The sequence below is a fragment of the Hippoglossus stenolepis genome, chromosome 13 (genome assembly GCF_022539355.2).
Source record: "Hippoglossus stenolepis isolate QCI-W04-F060 chromosome 13, HSTE1.2, whole genome shotgun sequence".
Taxonomy (NCBI): domain Eukaryota; kingdom Metazoa; phylum Chordata; class Actinopteri; order Pleuronectiformes; family Pleuronectidae; genus Hippoglossus; species Hippoglossus stenolepis.
Window position 1 is genome coordinate 2101338 of NC_061495.1, and position 17500 is coordinate 2118837.

A 17500-nucleotide genomic window follows, 5' to 3' on the forward strand; every position below is an offset into this window, starting at 1 on the left:
AAGACACAGGCGTTTGTTTCAAGAAGATCCGTCACTGCTGAGTTTCTCAAACGACCCGAGGTGGACGCAGGTAATTCAAACCGAATCCCCTCCATGCCGTAGTTGTGTATTTAACCAGTTTTAAACACACACTCACGACCACGTTACTCTGATGTTTGCTCTCAATTAGTCAAAGTTATAAAGTAATAAAAATAATAGGGAAACTACGCAGCCGCTCTGAGTGTGTGGAGGAGCATCAGTGCATCAAGCAGCTTCACATCCATCACACCTGAGTCATGGAGGATTTCAAACAGTCGTGTTAATAAGAACAAGGAGACACTCTGTTACCTGACGAGCCGCTTGTCTTATATTCATATCATTTACATTTTCACAAAAGAAGAAACTGAAGGAATCTCCTCAGATAAAAGAAAGACGCTCACATGACCACCTAGCACAGGAGCATTCTGGGTAAACCGTGCATGTAAAGTGTGCATTTCCCTTGTGAGTCACGGACCAGCCTCTCCGTCGCAGCTCTCTGCACACGGCACAAATAAAACCACGTTGGCCGTGTGTGTGTCGGTTTTCCACAAACTGTACATGATGTCACTCAGCGGCCCGACATGTGGAGAGGTTTTATATAGAAATGATAAATCATGCAACATAAGCCTGGGAGGAAATGGTGAATTCTTGTATGCGATGTCATAGGAGGCGGATTAAAGGCGACAGCGAGCAGCCGAACGTCCCATCGGGCCGACGGCAGCAAACACACAGATAAATACATCGATGAGCAGAAAGATGTGTTCACACAGTCGCAGCACGAGGACTCTCCTCCCATCAGGAGCCCAGCAGCTGCTCCCGGTTCCTTCAGCTTTACTTCAGCTCTTATCTTGACGGTCTGTGTTTGTCAGATCGTCAACAAGTCCAATAAAAAGAGAAATGAAAACCAGGAGAAAGTCGTCTCCTCGTGTTTTTCAACTCTCTCGCTGCTTTTACACCTGAACTGAAGCCTGGGAACTTTCCTGAAACTTTCCGGGAGCGGCTCTGAGTGAGAACGTGAAGGTCCGAGTCAGTTATTTACAGTCTGTGGCTTCAAATGGTAAAAACTAAATATCCTGTAGTGACGGTGGAACAATGAACTTTTGCCTGAAGATGATAAAATCAGTTGATTCTTTTATGTGGAGGTCTTGTGAAAACCGTCTGTGGACAAAGATCAAATCGTCTCCGTCCCTGATTTGCTCTGAACGAGACTTTAAGGGCTGTGAATACAAATGTTAGCCGACTGTTATTCATCATTATTTTCTGCACTCATCTGTAATTTTCACATCCATCACATGTGAAGAAATATTGGATTTTTGAGAGCAGTAATTTGAACGTTTAAATGAAGCTGTGCAGGTAAACACCGAACACCAGGTAGCAATTAGAGACTCATTCTTAACCTGACGCTGGAACAACAGGGATGAGGAGATCATTATGAAATTTAGAGACAGGAAATAAAGACTGTTCAACTCTGGGAAACAGCACAAACAGAAAGAAGAAGCAGAATATTATTTTTAACAGACAAAAGCAGAGTGTCAGTACGAAGCAGTGGGAGGATGCACGAGTGCAGTGTTGCTTCTTGTGTTTCTGTTTCTACGTTTCTGCTCCTCGTCTTCTGCTCTCGTCTTTTTCTCGTTCGCTTCCTCCGCATGATGATTCACAGCGACTCGCTGCCTTCAGAAGCACCTGACCGTCCCCCTCCACTTATGTCGCTCACAATCCGCCACCCTCTGTGTTATTATCGGCGCTCTGCACTTCTCTCGCTCTCCAACCATTCGTTTTGCAAGACTGAATAAAGCCGGCGATGGGGCGAGCGACCACAAGGATGAGGCAAGAGAGAGAGAGAGAGAGAGAGAGAGAGAGACAGAGAGAGCACTGGTGTTATAACTGCAACAATATCTGACATTATTTCTTCAAATGTCACATTTCCTGGAATAGAAATGTTGAGAAACTGCAGAAGTTCACTGAATGAACCCTGTTGTTGAGTGTAAAATCAGCTTTCAGTGTAGATACTGTATATGTCTGTGCACGTACTTTGTCCTATATTAAAAATGCAAATTGTGTAAAATTCCCCCCTATCTTTCTTCCTGAATATTCAAAACAAATCTTTAGAACCGAGAACTGGGAGGCGGGACAACGTTAGACACACCCTCTCGCCTCCGGAGCTTATGAGCCATGTTCAACTCACACATGAACATTGTCCTTGTAAATGTAATTTGATAAATGTGACATTAAATCCATCATTAGTGTATTTAAAGAAACATATACAGATGAATAGTGAAGTGTTCAGAGCGTCTCTCCTGCGCAGTGAGGACGTCGGAGCTCGTTCTCCTTCGTCACAGCAGATATGAAATCTCCCTGTTGTTCTGTGACTTCCTCTGTTTTCATATCACTGGTGTTTACTGCCAGTCACCGCAGGAGGAGATGAAACCCCCCCCCCCCAGCTCCGTATCCGTCAGGAAACTCTCTGACTTATGTGTATTTACGAGGAGTCAGTTGTTTTCAGGGCAACTTCCTCCACTGGTGCGGCAGTTAACGTGAATAACTGCTGTTGTATTTTATGAAGCACATAATGTATTTTAATAGACTGTAAGAAATAAAGCAGAGCCCCGCTGTGTTTCCTCCTTCAGACACGGGGACATTGTTTCAATTAATAATTAAATATTATCTTAAAAATAACTTTCCTGCAGCACGTTTACTGGAGATTCCTCAGAATTGTGCAGAATCGAGTTTGGACTCTATGAATAAATTCATTAAAATGTTGTGTGTCCTCTGCAGAACATAAAGTCACCAGTTTGAAGCCACTTCTGTTCGTTCAGACCTCAATGAGAAGGTTTCATGAAAGGTGACGGTTCAGATTACAGCTGAATTTATCTCTCAGTGCTGCTGCTGCTGTGTTTTTACAGAAAACACTTTGGACTCATCCAGTTTATTCACTTTCATTTGACCATTTATTCCTCAGCTGCAGAACTGTGCAGGAAGCTTTTAGTCACTTTGCATAAGTTCTTTAAGAATCAATTAACTTTTCAAAGAGCAGTAAACAAAAAGAAACATCCTCTGGTTTGAAGTCTGTGAAATAGAGAATCAGAACGAAGCATTCAGGAAACGATGACGTCACAGTTTACTTTACACATGACAACTGTTGCTTTGTGTGATGAGCCAGAATCAACAACAGCGGCAGCTTCATACCGGTTTCTCCACATATGATTTAATATATTAATTAAAAGGATTTCCTGCAAACAGATCTTCTGATTCCTGCGCTCTGGACCTTTAAGAGGACAGAGGACAGAGGACAGAGGACAGAGGACAGACAGACGTCTTCACACATTTAATAAAGATAAATTCATCAATCACTCAACTAAATAAGCAGCAGATGAGCCGAGAGTGAGAAATAATCACCAGTTGCAGCTACTCTGAATATTAAAGGCTTTAAATCAGACTTTATGGAGAATCCTTAATGTTTGGAAAATATTGATTTAACTATAAATGTAATTAGTTCACCTACTTTGGAATAGCTGTTAAATATGTGAAGATGTGTTTAACAGCTATTCTAGCTCCTACAAACAATTGTTCTCAAAGCTCAAAGTAGGTGAACTAATTACATTTATAGTTAATCATTAGTTGTTATCAAGTAGCTGTGGTTTTATGGGTCACTTGCAGCCTTATGCTAAGATAAGATAAGCTAAACTAAGCTAATCTGCTGCAGCTTCATATGCAGCATGAGACGCTGAACCACAACTTTAATATTTTCTACAACCCCTGTGTTGATTTTTGAAGCTGTCGAGGTGGCGACCTCCAAAAATCCACCGAATAATGATAATTTGTAACCATGGAAACACACGTGAGCACATGAGAGAGAGGGAAAGAGACAGAGAGGGACAGAGACAGAGAGGGACAGAGACAGAGAGGGACAGAGACAGGAGTTTTCCCTGATCATCAGAAAGAGACGGTGTTGGGTTCGTGTTCCGTCGTGTATCACCTGACGAAGGACGCACCACACCCTGTGTTTATTCAACACGAGGCCTCAGGCTACACTCAGGTAATTGTGCTGCAAAGACAATATACGATGATGACAAAGTGAAACAGTCAACAAGAAAAGCTGCTTGTGTGAAAACTGCTCATTGTTGCTGACAATTATCTGGAGGTGGGAAAATCAGAATTCACAGTTTTCACAATGTGCATGTCCGAACCTTGCAAAGCTAATTATTAAGTTATTACCTTTATTTAAAAACAAACTATAAGTGTGCGTGTGTGTAGTGTTTCCATTTAAATATACTTTTCATTCAAACCAACACTAATATCAACACGTCATTTCTGACATTTATAATTTGACCCCAGAACAACAGAAATTAATTTAATTAGCAGCCGCGACCAAAAGCAACGAGTCCGAGTGAACTTTGAACACAAACTATTGTTCCTGATTTCCTTCCGTCCGGCTGCAGTTACTTTGCTTCGTGACATAAATGATCTGCTTCAAAATAAAAGAACCTCGTTCAAACCCTCCGATGAAGTCATCTCAGTCTGTGACGTGTTTTCACTTCAGATTCAAGTGTCTTTATGAAAACAGCGCCCAGCTGGGATTAGAGGGGGTGGGGGTGGGGGGTGGAGGTGGGGCTGGGGCTGGGAGGGTCGTCAAGGCGGGTCTTGTATGCGGTTGTCATGGTAACAGGTGTGTGTATGTGTGCGTGTGTGCGTGTGTGCGGTGCCAGGGATCTCCGCTGTAGTCCTGATGAAGTCAGAGCAGCCGACTCTGGCAGCTGCACAGCATTCCTGCCCCACACACACACACATACACACACATTCACACACATACACACACATACACACACATACACACACACACACACACACGCACACACACACTCATGCACATGTACAGTGACTCACTCGCAAAAAGAAAACGCACTCAAACTCCTGCACAAACACACACACACTCACACACTCAGCAGCTCTTGACTACCTTTAGTGTGTTTATTGTGACAGACGATAATAACAACACACAGGCCGACACACCCAGCTCCACTGCAGAAGCCAACATGTCTGCTGCAGTGGAGCTGGCTCGTGTCTGTGCAGCGATGCAGGACGTCTGCAGGAGGCGTTCAGATAAGAACCAGAGGAGCAGGAAGTTGAATCCAGCATCTTCACCTGAAACGTGGTCGTTTAAAGGGCCGAGGCCGCGTTCACCACCTGAGAGGCCTGGGTATAAGCTCCAGTTGAACTTTAGTCCGTAAGAAGAAAACTCACGAGTGCACGTCACGATAACATCATTAGTGACATTCCTGCTCCGTGCAGCAGCAGAGATAAAATGCCTCAGTGCCCAACGTGATAACACAACATTTGTCTAGTGGGGTCCAAGAGGACATTCACATAAAGACCCAGGAACCGCTTTTAAAACAGAGGAATTTCACAATGAAAGCTCAGCAGAGAATTCATCTGCAACCAAAATGCTGAATATCGGACTATTTTTCACAGTTTTTTAAGATGTAACAATTCGTCAATCAATCAAGACAACAACTGGCAGATTAATCAATCGTGAAACAGTGGGAGCCGCTGTGCTCGGTGGAGTCACGTCATCGATCAGTCGCAAACCGTCGTGACAGAGCAGACGAGACGGAGAGCGGCTGAGACGAGAGTCCCAAACATCAGCAGCCACTCGTCGGTTCATCTGCACTCAAAACTTCAAACTGATTTTCTTATTGGAAGATTCGCGTCTGGAACCAAAAGCAAAACTGTAAAAAACAACCTGAAAAGAAGCAAAAACTCACTGAGAAGGAAGAAGACAAAAAAGAACCTGGAAGAAAAACCAGAAAATAACCAGAGAGGAGCTCAAAAGCAACTGAGCGACCCTAAAAGTGGAAGAGAACCAGAGAAGAACCAAAAGGAACCAGACAAAAAAAAACCAAAAGGAACCAGAGAAAAACCTGAAGAGAACCAAAAAGACCTGATATCACAGCGAAGGTTAAACAGCAGACCGTGCGTGTGTGTGTGTGTGTGTGTGTGTGTGTGTGTGTGTGTTGCCCTCTAGGTTGAAGCTCAGTCTCTAGAGCCCCCGGATATATATATATATATTACCACCACGCGCCGGTGACCTCTCACGCAAACACTGTTCTGCCTCCATCACGTTCTCTCTCGTCTTCACTTTGTACAACCTGTCGAAACACATTCCTCTTTTCAGGGGGAAACTCAAAGAAAACAGGGCCGACGGCGATAAGAAGGAGCGACAGCTGTGCGACGCAGAGATGTGTTTATACTGATATGTGTGTGTGTGTGTAGAGAGGGGGGGGGTTACAACAGGAAGTGATTTGTAGATATAAACGGCGTGCACCCTCCCACCCTCGCTCTCTCTCTCTCCTCCGCCTCTGCCACAGTCGCCCTGGCAGCAGCTCAACTTTAAACTACTTTGTGTTTTCAGTTATTCATTTAAAAAAAAAAACGCTCCCGTGTGCTCGGGTGTTTTAAGACCTCGCCGCCTCTGGAGTGAAGGTCACGGTTTAAATCCCACATCAGTCGCATTAACTCTAATAACAGACATGAGCGCTCTCCCTCTCTCACATGCTTTCAGTGAGTCTCTCTCTCTCTCTCTCTCTCTGCAGCAGCTGGGATGAGGTGGTGTGTTCCCGCAGAGACGTGGCACCGGCAGCACAGTGACACTGGGACACAGAGGACCCTCAGTGGCCCTAATGGCTCTGCTTTGCATGCTCATGCACACAAAACGCACAACAACAACAACACAAAATCACAAGGGAAAACGTTGTCATTTCTCTTGACCGGTTTCCAGGAGAACGTTGGGAACAAATCATTGTTCACTGGTGGGCACAGCGGGAGTCGGACGGACGGGTGGAGCGAGCGGAGCAGAGCGAGAACAATCAAGTGAAGGAGCACAACGGGAAAAAAACATCAGAGTGGAGCTGAATGGAAGAGACAGAGCGACTGGAGAGGAGCAGCAACACAATGTGGAGTCTGAGTGCAGCTGGTGGAGGAGGCAGGGAGGGATAAGAAACCCACATGGCTCTGTGTCGGGGCAGAGACCAAAATAAACTCATATCAAACATAAACAGGGATCCACTGAGGCCTTCGTCAGAGTTGTCCTCACGTTCGGCAACAGGAGGCTCATCTGTGCACTCTTCACTTTAGAACTAGGTGTTTAATGGAGAATCGGCCTGTTTTACATCACAGCTTTAAAACCTCAGCAGCAGACGTGACACAGAGCAGCGTCAGTCAGAGGCTTGGTCCGACACTCGGGACCAGGGTGAAGAACAGCACCTCTCATTCAGAGAAGGAATCCTGATGATTTAGAAAATCCATCCTTTACTTTCCTCTTTGCTTCACGCAGCTTTGTGAGGGGGCGTGTCAGATTATGCAAAATGTGGGGATTGCTGACGTCACATGACATCACGATGAGGTGACGTCTCCTCATCGTGATGTCATGTGACGTCTCCTCACGGGATGTTTCAGTGTTTTCAACCCTTTTACATCCACAAAAAAACCTGTTTGGATTGTTTTTGATTGACCTTAAATGTGCCTCAGAATGAAACCATCAAATTCCTCACAACACAAAATCATCCAGTGTGAACATGTGCGAACACACACTCCTCCCGCTGCCTCGCCACCATCACTGCAACAACACCAGATAAAATAGTTGCTGTCGGGATCATTTTCAATACGTGAGTGTTTCCCATTAAACTCGTGGATCTGTTGCTTCCCTGTCATATCCTCATATTTCACATCCCGCCTCACTCGGCCGCTGCCGGTCTGAATTCATCCTCCACGTCTTGTTACTGTGACTCATGAGGAGGGTTTAGATAAAACCAGGTAACGTATCGATTCACCGAGCTGAAGGACCAGTGGAGACTCTGCCCTGATGCGTCAAGGCTCCACGCAAAAGCCGGAGAGAGACAGCGAGCAGTCAGGCAACGCACCGGCCTGTCAGAGACACGTCCCACCACGGGCGTCCCCTGAGCCTCATCCTGGAAAACCTGTCCATGTGTGTGTTTTCATTCGCTTGTGTGCAGGCTCGACTGTTAATCCCACTCCGGCGTGTCTGCGGCGAGCCGGGTGTTTGCCTTCTGGCCTGTTACACAGTAATGCTGTAAGCTAATTGCTGGTGGTTTGCCGGTGGAAAATTAATATAACAGCCTGACCCTAATGTGTTTAACTTGATTGAGATTAACGTCCCTTTAACTCGCGCTTGATTCGAGAGGAGGCGGCCGCTGCAGCTCATCCGTACAGAAGTGGCAACGGCCTGAATAACAATGCATGAATGAGGGAAACGATCCTGAATGATGAAATGCAGTTAGAGATTTTTCATTTAGTTGAGGAGCAGAAATGGGGAGAAATTCTCTGTGCACGGCCCGACCGAATACACACGAGTCTATTAGAAAGATAAACCCTGATTCACAAATCAATTTTTATTAGCTACAGAGAAAATGGGAGTTTGAAAACTCGTCTGCTTCGCTTCACTCTGCTGCAGCTCGACATCTCTCTGCTTGCCGTGCATCCTTCAGGATTTCCAGAGGGCCTTTCTCCAGAGCCAGAGCACATATAATTGTTTTCTTATTAAACTGGAGAAGGAGGAAGAGTTATTTCTGGCAGAGCGGGTCAGGAGGTGACTCGGCTGCTGGAGCTTTTTCAAGTCCTGGATGGACATGAAACTTTCCCGCATGAATCATCAGCGAACGCACAGCAAACTTTTTGGGTTTGGTTTAATATAAAGTTTCAGATACGAGGTTGTGTAATAAAGTGGATGGATTAATGCGAGCTGCTGTTTGGATCCAGTCAGATCCTGGGTCAGTTTGTTTCTCTAGACGCTCAGTCTGGTTATAACATAACAGCATCGGTCCCGTCACCAGAGGCCGAATCACCAAACTGACAAACTGCCCTCGAAGCCCCGAGGTTCGTCCGTCTCACTCATCTTGGCCGTGATGAGTTTTAAAATGTGTTATTCTCACTAAAGAAGAACGTCAAGTGATCGTTCTGCATATTCTCCAACAAAATAACTGATCAATCGTCAATTTTCTGTCAATCGACTGGTCGATGCAGAATTGGATCATTAGACTCTTTCATATCGGGGGGGGAAAATCAATAATAAGATAAATTAAAATAAGATAAATCTATGACCTGCAGGATCTGACTTGAATCTTTTCCATTTCCACAAACGTCTCGTCTCTGTGTGTGTGTCCCGTGTGTGCGTGTGTCCTGTGTGTGTGTGTGTGTGTGTGTGTGTGTGTGTGTGTGTGTGTGTGTGTGTGTGTCTGTGTGTGTGTGTGTGTGTCTGTGTGTGTGTGTGTGTGTGTATGTGTGTGTGTGTCCTGGTGTGTGTGTGTGTCCTGTGTGTGTGTGTGCCGACACGTTGTTCTCAGGTTCAGGTGATTGTACGACTATCAGCTCGACCATGTCAGTGATTAATGTTCAAACTGTCCCACATTCCCTCAGAATTGTAAATTAAATGTTATCTGCTCTCGCTGGTATTTCAACGGAGAACCCCCCCCCACACACACACAAAAGAACATGAAGCAGAAACTGAGTCTTTCCATGCACAGGAGATCCACAGATTTCCAACATTATTAAACACGTCAGGGTGAATTTGAGGAAATGTGCAGAATATCTCCTCACACATGAAGTCCTGGTACGAGGAGCTGGAACAAAAGGATCCAGAGACTCAGACAATGTGGAACAATGAGATTTGAAGAACCTTAAAGTTTATCATGTGGAAACAAACGGGGGAAACATGATGATGATGAGGTGAAATCTCTTCTCCATTACACCCACTCTACACGCAGACTCTCGCTAAATATGCAATTACTGCCTCCGTGCAACAGTTGAGAGTCTGCAGACGGAACAAGGGCGGCCTTAATTGCCTGCATGTGTGTGTCTGTGTGTTGTAGAGGAGTGTGTGTGCAGAAGGGTAACGTGTGTTGTCTTAGTAATTTGAGCTGCGGGAGCAAACCTCTGCCTCTCGACTGGGAACCTCCAAACAAATCCCCCGAAAATGAGCCGTTTAATCTGGAACCCTCTTATCCTCCACTCTGCGTCCGCCCTGCCGCCAGGGCTTCACATTTATAAAGTGAAAGTGAAACACACTCAAGGTGCCTTCAGATGGATTACCAGGAAATCTGGTGGAACGGTGCAGTTTGACATTTTAATGAATTTCGAAAGTATCTAGAACAGCACTCGATACGACAAATTCCTCCACCACGGCCCTGAAGTCCTTTAGATTCAATCAGGCTGCAACAAGCTGCACAGATTCATAGATATGAGTCATCTGAACACGTCTTCTCTCTCACAATGTTAAATAAAGTTGAAACAAAAGTCCAGGATCTGCCCTCTGGTCTGGATCCAAACCAAACTTTTATCGTCTGCTCTAGTTTTATCGTAATCCTGCTAAGAGACAAACAAACCAAGCCCTGAAAACTGAGGGTTTGTGTGTTGCTCCCTCTTTATACATTAAGATAAAGAAAAAATATGTATTGTATCCTAATTTATTCCATATTTCTGTTTTATAAGCAGCCTTTAACGAACTCCATCTCCCATAAACCTTGATGTTTGTGGATTAAACATCAGAAGCTGAAGTTTCAGCCTGAAAGATGAGAAAAACCAAGTTCCAATGCTGTATGAACAGTTTTTCATGTGGACGGTAGTTTTTATATATTTGTATTATTCACAGTGACTTTCAACCTGAGGTGAGGACATCAGGACGTCGTCTCTGTGCAGCAGCATCTGACCCTGAGCTCCAGGGCAGCGGAGCGGCGTCATAGCACGAGTGTGTTTCGTATTTCAGCAACACACAAAAGTTCATTTGCATTTTTCAAATAATACTTCAGTTATTTAAGCCTCGTCCTGCTTCTCCTGATCTAACAGGAGTTGAACATCCAGCCCGGTTGAGATCCACGGACACTGAGAACAAGGCTGTACAACATGTGACCAGGTTAGAAAATCACATGTGTTCGTTGGAAGTCGTCCATGACAAAGAGCGGAGGAGGTGTGATCTCATTTGCATATAGAGATAACGCTGCATGAAAGATGCTCATCGTGTAAAAAGGGACTAAAAAATGGTCGTGAAACACATGATTGGTGTATTTTCTCACCTGGGCGGCACAAAGCAGGTGTGAATGTCAGACGCAGTAAACTGAAGAGGGGGAGTTAACAGTTTTAACAGTTTCATTCATTAAGATGTTTTCACACCTGAAAGTTTCCAGGTGATCCGGTTAGATTTGGTCTCACATTGTAATTTAGGGACTAAAGAATTGTTTTGTATAGACGGTGTCTGTTTTCAGGTGTGGGGGGGGAGGTAGTAGTCTTTCTGTTTGAATGGAGAAAATGAATGAAGCGCTTCATCTGGTTGCCATGGTAACATCATGATGGTAGTACTAGCAGCACCAGCACCTTCAGGCGCAGTACTCCACAGTACTACAGTACTCCACAGTACTACAGTACTACACAGTACTACATTATATCTTTAAAAATGACTAAAATGACGAATCACTTATTTAAAGAAAGTTGCGATAGAGTAAATTCAACCTTCTGATGTGACTTGAGATTTTCAGTCTCTAAAATGTCGTCTCCTCAAGGCAGATTGTGAAAGTGACGGGGGTTGGACCCTGAGCCCCGGCTGTCACCGCTGACTGGCGCCTGTCAGCGACATCACTCCTCTCAGTCACTTCCTCCACCGGCCGCCGTCAAAGGACTCTCTGTTCCGCTGGTTCTGCCAGATGAGGCTCGCCGGGCACGAGACCTCGGTGAGAACCAACGACCTTCCCTGCGACCGGTTGGAGCCGAGAGATGGAGCCGAGAGATGGAGCTGGATATCAGCGTCAGATGTGAGACGGACTGAGAAGGTCACAAACCTCCGTCAGCTGCTTTTAACGTCACACAAATCGAATGACCTCAAAGTCGGGGGTTGTGACAAGAGCTCAGATCATCTACTCAAGTAAAAGTACTGATACCAGAGAGTAAAAATACTCCATTACAAGTCTACATCCATCTGGGTTAGGGTTAGGGTTAAGAAAATACTTGTGATTGGTCGCACACGTGAATGGGTGGGACCTCGATTCCACGGCTACACGCCATCATCACTACTGGCTCCAAGTTACATCTAAATTACGATTCTTAGTTTCAGGTGATTAAACCCTTTGACTTCAATAGATCCTCTTAAATCCTAGTAACTACAGCTGTGAGATAAAGTACAGGAAGAACTACGATAGTAAAGTACAGGTACTTTGATTTTACTCCAGTGCAGCACTTGGGTAAATGTACTTGGCCACATTCCACCACAGGCCGGTGGGAAAGGTGAGAACCTGCGGTGAACAGGCCGATCCCCAAACATGATCCTCCTGCTCCCTCCATCATGTCCAGTGACCTGCAACCTGAGCACAGGTGAGGAGGCTGGAAAACCCCGTCACCGTGACGCTGGGCCAGTGGGTGAGAGGTCTCTGCCGCCTGAACCCTGATGCTGCACAAAATAAACCCAGCTACAGGAGTCACTGTTTGCAGAGACTTTCCTCCCATGGGGCTAAATCCTTGAAAATATGTCTCAAAGCTCAAAGTTATAAAAAAAAAGGGGGAAAAGGCTTTAATCCTTTAAGATGCTTTTAATTTGCACGTTGCAAGTGTTCGAGTCCGAGGTTTGTCTCACTAGCACGGTCACACGGTTATCCTGTCATCTGAGAATGCGGTGAGGCCACTTTTACGCAGCACGCAAGACGCAGCACTGTGGCATTCGAACATTACGCACAAGTGATGCTTGGGGACGTGTTATCAGCTGCTGTCACATCTGCTGCGTACGAGCCGAGCGGCCTTGGAGGACGCAGGTGTGAACTGGTGTGTGAACTGGTGTGTGAACTGGTGTGTGAACCCATTATCCCTCCTGTGTTTACTCCAGATTCTTAGAGAGACACGTTCTTCCACTTGTTGCAGAATTCACCAAAAAACATTACTCTAATTGTTTTGGCACCATTTCTCCCAATGCACTTTTCTGTCTTTACACCATTACTTGGCTCCAGCAGGAGGTTTTAACCACTGGTGTTTAAAAAGCAGTTTTGTTTCTTTACCTTGATGATGCTGCTCCGGCGCGGCGCCGCCTTCACGGACTCCAGGAGGATGGTGTCGGTGTCCTGGCCGCCGCCGCCGCCGGGGAGGACGACTCCGCTCCGCCGGCCGCGGGACGCCCTCGGCGGGATGAAGTCCGGAGCTGCGTCCCCGCACAGCGCGTCCCCGTATCCATCTCGCTCAGACATGTCGACGAGGAGAAGCGGCTCGACGAGGAGGAGGAAGAAGAGGGATGATGATGATGAGGATGATGAAGAGGAAGAAAGTGACTCTAATGAAGTGGGATCTGATAAAGTTCGACTTGGCTGAGAGTCGGTGCCATGGACAGGAGGAACTGGCTCCGTGCAGCAGCGGCTCGGAGGGACACTAATCACCCGGGTTTGGTTTGTTGTGGTGGGATATTCTCATCGTCCCCAGGAGCTGGTTTCAGGCTGAGGGTCCGAGCTGCTCTCGGTCCATTCCAGCGCCGCGGAAACGTCTCAAATCAAAACATCGCACGCACGCACAGGAACCACTTGGATGAAGTGGCGCGCTCCGCCGAATTACGCGCAACAAGTCTCCACCGTGCCCCGTGTGGCTCGTGTCGGAGGCGGTCGGGACTCGTGGATAATCCCGCTCCAGCAGCACCAGCAGCTCCAGCAGCTCCAGCAGCACTGGGAGACGGTATCAACGTGTGGAGACTCTCCGGCGTGTGGCTGCAGCTCCCGGTGGAATCCCTGCTCCTTCCGCGTCTCCCCCGGACACACGTCGCTGTCAGGGTGCAGGAGGCCAGTGGCGCGTCAGGCAGCGGATCCGGTGGCACCTCGGGGCGCGCGGCTCGCTCTGGACTCCGGAGCCTCCGCTGCTGGTTAAGAGCAACAACACGGGACTTTTGACGAGGACCTGGAAGAGGACTGACAGCAGCACCGCCTCCGACCCGCCACCTCTCCCTCCCTCCCTCCCTCCCTCCACCCGGCTCCTCCTACACGAGGAGCCCGGATCGTGACGGACGCGCGGCGCGGCCAATACGCGCAGCCGCCGGGAGATTTGGAGGCAGCCGGGGCCTCTGATTGGTGGAGCAGCGAGTCCCTCAGGTAGAGAGGGATCCGCCCACTTAGTGTCTAACGACCACAGACCAGAGACTGGGAGAAGGGGGATATGGTTTAAACCACAGGGAAGGTGCCACTTAATGGACATAGTGGTTTGATTGTTACCAAAAATAACCTGGAGACAACAGACTCCTTAACTCCATTTAAATCACTCCCCCACTACACACACACACACACACACACACACACACACACACCTACCTGGATATATTTATGTCATCCAATATGTACAATAACTCTCACGTCTGCTTAACTTCTCATTTATGTATTATGGAATATGTGTAATTTGTGTAGTTTCCTAATGTCTGTTATCCATTTATTAATAACTTTTAAACCTCAGCTTTCTGAATTACATCGGTAAACTGGATGCAATATTATTCTACCGTCTTGTTTGTGGTGTGACTGACAATAACGTGAATCTTGAATCATTTATATTCAGATTTTCTATTTGGAGCTGCACCAAATAGCGCACATTAATATCACTTCTAATTATGAGTCTGATTTATTAAACTATTCTCTGAGAAATCGAGGAAAATGTTGAACAAAACTCTTCACCAAGTTTCATGGAAATCTGTGAAGTGGTTTCAGCGTAATCGAAACGAATGCAGAAGAAAACTGAAACTCTTTCACGGCAGGAAATTAACTTACAAGAAAAATGATTTTGATTATTTTAAAGGATGTTCTGATGTTATCCAGACAAAATCATTATAATCTGTTATTTACTCTAATGTTGTTATTCATTTTGTAGATCACACAAAGCACAATTTAAAATACGGTTTAATAACATTTTAACAAAATACCACACACTATTACACCATTAGCAACCAATGACAAGTCAGAACAAAGAAAGAAAGAAAGAAAAATAAATAATCGATCACAAAGTAAATCAAAGAGAAGAAAAGTCTCAAACGTTTAAAACCAACAATCGTCTTGTCGGTTGTGAGTCTTTGTTACTTTCCCATGATGCACCTGACTCCCATGTGGGGCCCGGCTGACCTCTGACCTGTGATCATTGTCCAGTCGGAGCGACGGGCTGAACAGTAAAGATTGGTCGTCAGTGCGGAGCTGCAATAAACGTGCGATACATTATTCATCGCTCGGACACAATTGCCTTTTCTCCTCGGGGGTCAGGGTCGCGGAGACAGCGGCACCTCTGGAGCTCGCAGCGATTTAGTGTCTTGCACAAGGACACGCGGGTAGCGATGGAAGAGAGCAGCAGTGTCTCAGTCTGGAGGAGACGATTCGTCCTGAGCTGCAGCGAACGGCAAAGCACATTCATCCTGGACACTTCCTGCAAGATAATGCACCGTCTCATCAGTACTGGAGAAAGTACTCAAACACTGAGGTAAAAGTACAAATACCTCATTAACTTTATCCTCAGGTAAATAATAATAATAGATAATCTGTTGATTACAGATCTTATGAATCATCGGACCCTTGAGAAAATTCCTTTACGCTACAAGAAGCTCAACATTTTAACTATTTGTCAACCAGTTCTGGATCAGGAAGAAAAAATGGACGATTCAGACATTTTAAACATTTTATTTCCTTCATGTTCTTTGTGTCATACGTCAGACTCTTGATTCCCAGTTTCATGTGATGAACAACATTAAAATCAAATCCGTGTAGATGAAATCATGATTTGAGCTCATGGGAGAATATGTCAGATAGAAAATAAGAATTAGTCTCAATTCACAGAGAAAGAATTCTCATTAAAACTCATTTGAAATAAAATACACTTTTATTCATTAAAGTCCGGATGAAGTTTAGTCACAAACTCTTTCATGAACTTTGAGTCACATTTAGTGGAAGAAAAGACTTTGAAGGTAAAGAAGCTGAGACTTAAACTCACCGACTGTGTGCGTGTGTGTGTGTGTGTGTGTGTGTGTGTGTGTGTGTGTGTGTGTGTGTGTGTGTGTGTGTGTGTGTGTGTGTGTGTGTGTGTGTGGACCTTGAGCCACACAGCTGTGGAATGTGGTCAGCTGGTGGCGCCTATTAACGTGCGGCGCTCACCGGTCTCACCTCAGCGACAGAATTTGTGAAACTCGTGTTCATTCGCAGGAAGAAGGAATTTGACACGTTTTTCATTTCTCATAACGACCGAGTTTCGAGAATAAGACGCGAAGCCTCAGTTTATACAACTTGTTACTTCACACACACGTTAACACTTTTACTGTTTACAGGTATGTTGTGTTTGTTTTGAATCCACGTCCACCTTGTGTCTGTGGGAGTGAGGATGTGAGTGAACGGCCTGAGGAGGAGAAATCACACAGTTACACACCAGCAGCCGGTTTAACACAAATCTCAAAAATGCAGAAACAATGAAGTTGACTTTCTGTGGACACTCTTTGTGCTAAGCTAACTGTTAGCTGGCTGCGGACTGTGGCCTTAAATATAAAAGTGCTGTTGATCTGCACAGATTTTAAACTGAGACGGTTTATTAAAGCGGACGAAGACTCAGGGTCCAGAAAGTGAAGCCAATCTGCCACCGCATGAAACCTGCATTCTCTCCGTTGACCAGCAGGGGGCGACTCCACTGGTAGGTTTTATAACGTCAGTAAACATTTTCCTCAGGAGTTTATGTCTCAATCTCTAGTTTCAAATCTTCTTCAGCTGATGTTCATTTAGTGAATTATGATCATTTAGAGTCAAATAAACCATAAAGCACCGGATGTGTTGGGGGGGTGGATACCACAGTGTGATTGACAGCTAGTGTAGTCCAATGGGTGCAGGTCGCAGGTGTAGGTGGGCGTGTCCTGTAGCGCTCCCTCTAACGCGAGGCCTGAAAACAGCAGCTCACAAACCAATGGGTGACGTCGTATTAACGGCACAAAAAAGAAAATTAACACATTTCCTCAAAATCTGAAACTTTTCCTTTAAGGTGTGTTTTTCCCCTTTTCATTTATTTCTCATTAATCTCAAAACACATCTCACAGACGCCAGTTTAATACGAGGAATTACTACAAATTGCACATAATGGTTCATGCACAGTATCATTGTGAATAATGTGGATTCACCTTGCCGTTAAATCCTTGGCTGTCTGTGTGCGAAGCTCATTAATGTCCCTCAGGATGATAAATAAGAAAATATCAAAGTTGCTTCTGTTTAAACTGGAGATAAACTGAGCTTCCTGTTTATTTCCAGAGGATATTCTGATCTCATCTCTGCCATTTTAACGCCAGGTCACAATCCACCGCCGCTGCAAAGCAATAAAGAGATTCCTGAGGTGACGTTTGAATAAAAGACTCAAATAAATGGTGTTTTGATCTCAGGGTGAAAAAGTCACATGAGTGTTTCTGAGTGTCCCTCTGCTGAAAGTCGTGTGTTCCTGCGATGCTGCCACCACGGTGTCA

At 45.5% G+C, this 17500-nt stretch overlaps 1 protein-coding gene across 1 annotated transcript in view; it reads right to left on the reverse strand.

Annotated features, from left to right (window-relative positions):
* plcl1 (phospholipase C like 1) overlaps positions 1-13976 on the reverse strand; it is a 63270-nt gene extending 49294 nt beyond the window's left edge. Inside the window, exon 1 of the mRNA XM_035175104.2 lies at positions 13062-13976. Coding sequence (XP_035030995.2) covers positions 13062-13247 — 186 coding nt within the window. The 5' untranslated portion in view covers positions 13248-13976. The remainder of the gene's footprint in view (positions 1-13061) is intronic.
* Positions 13977-17500: the final 3524 nt, after the last annotated feature.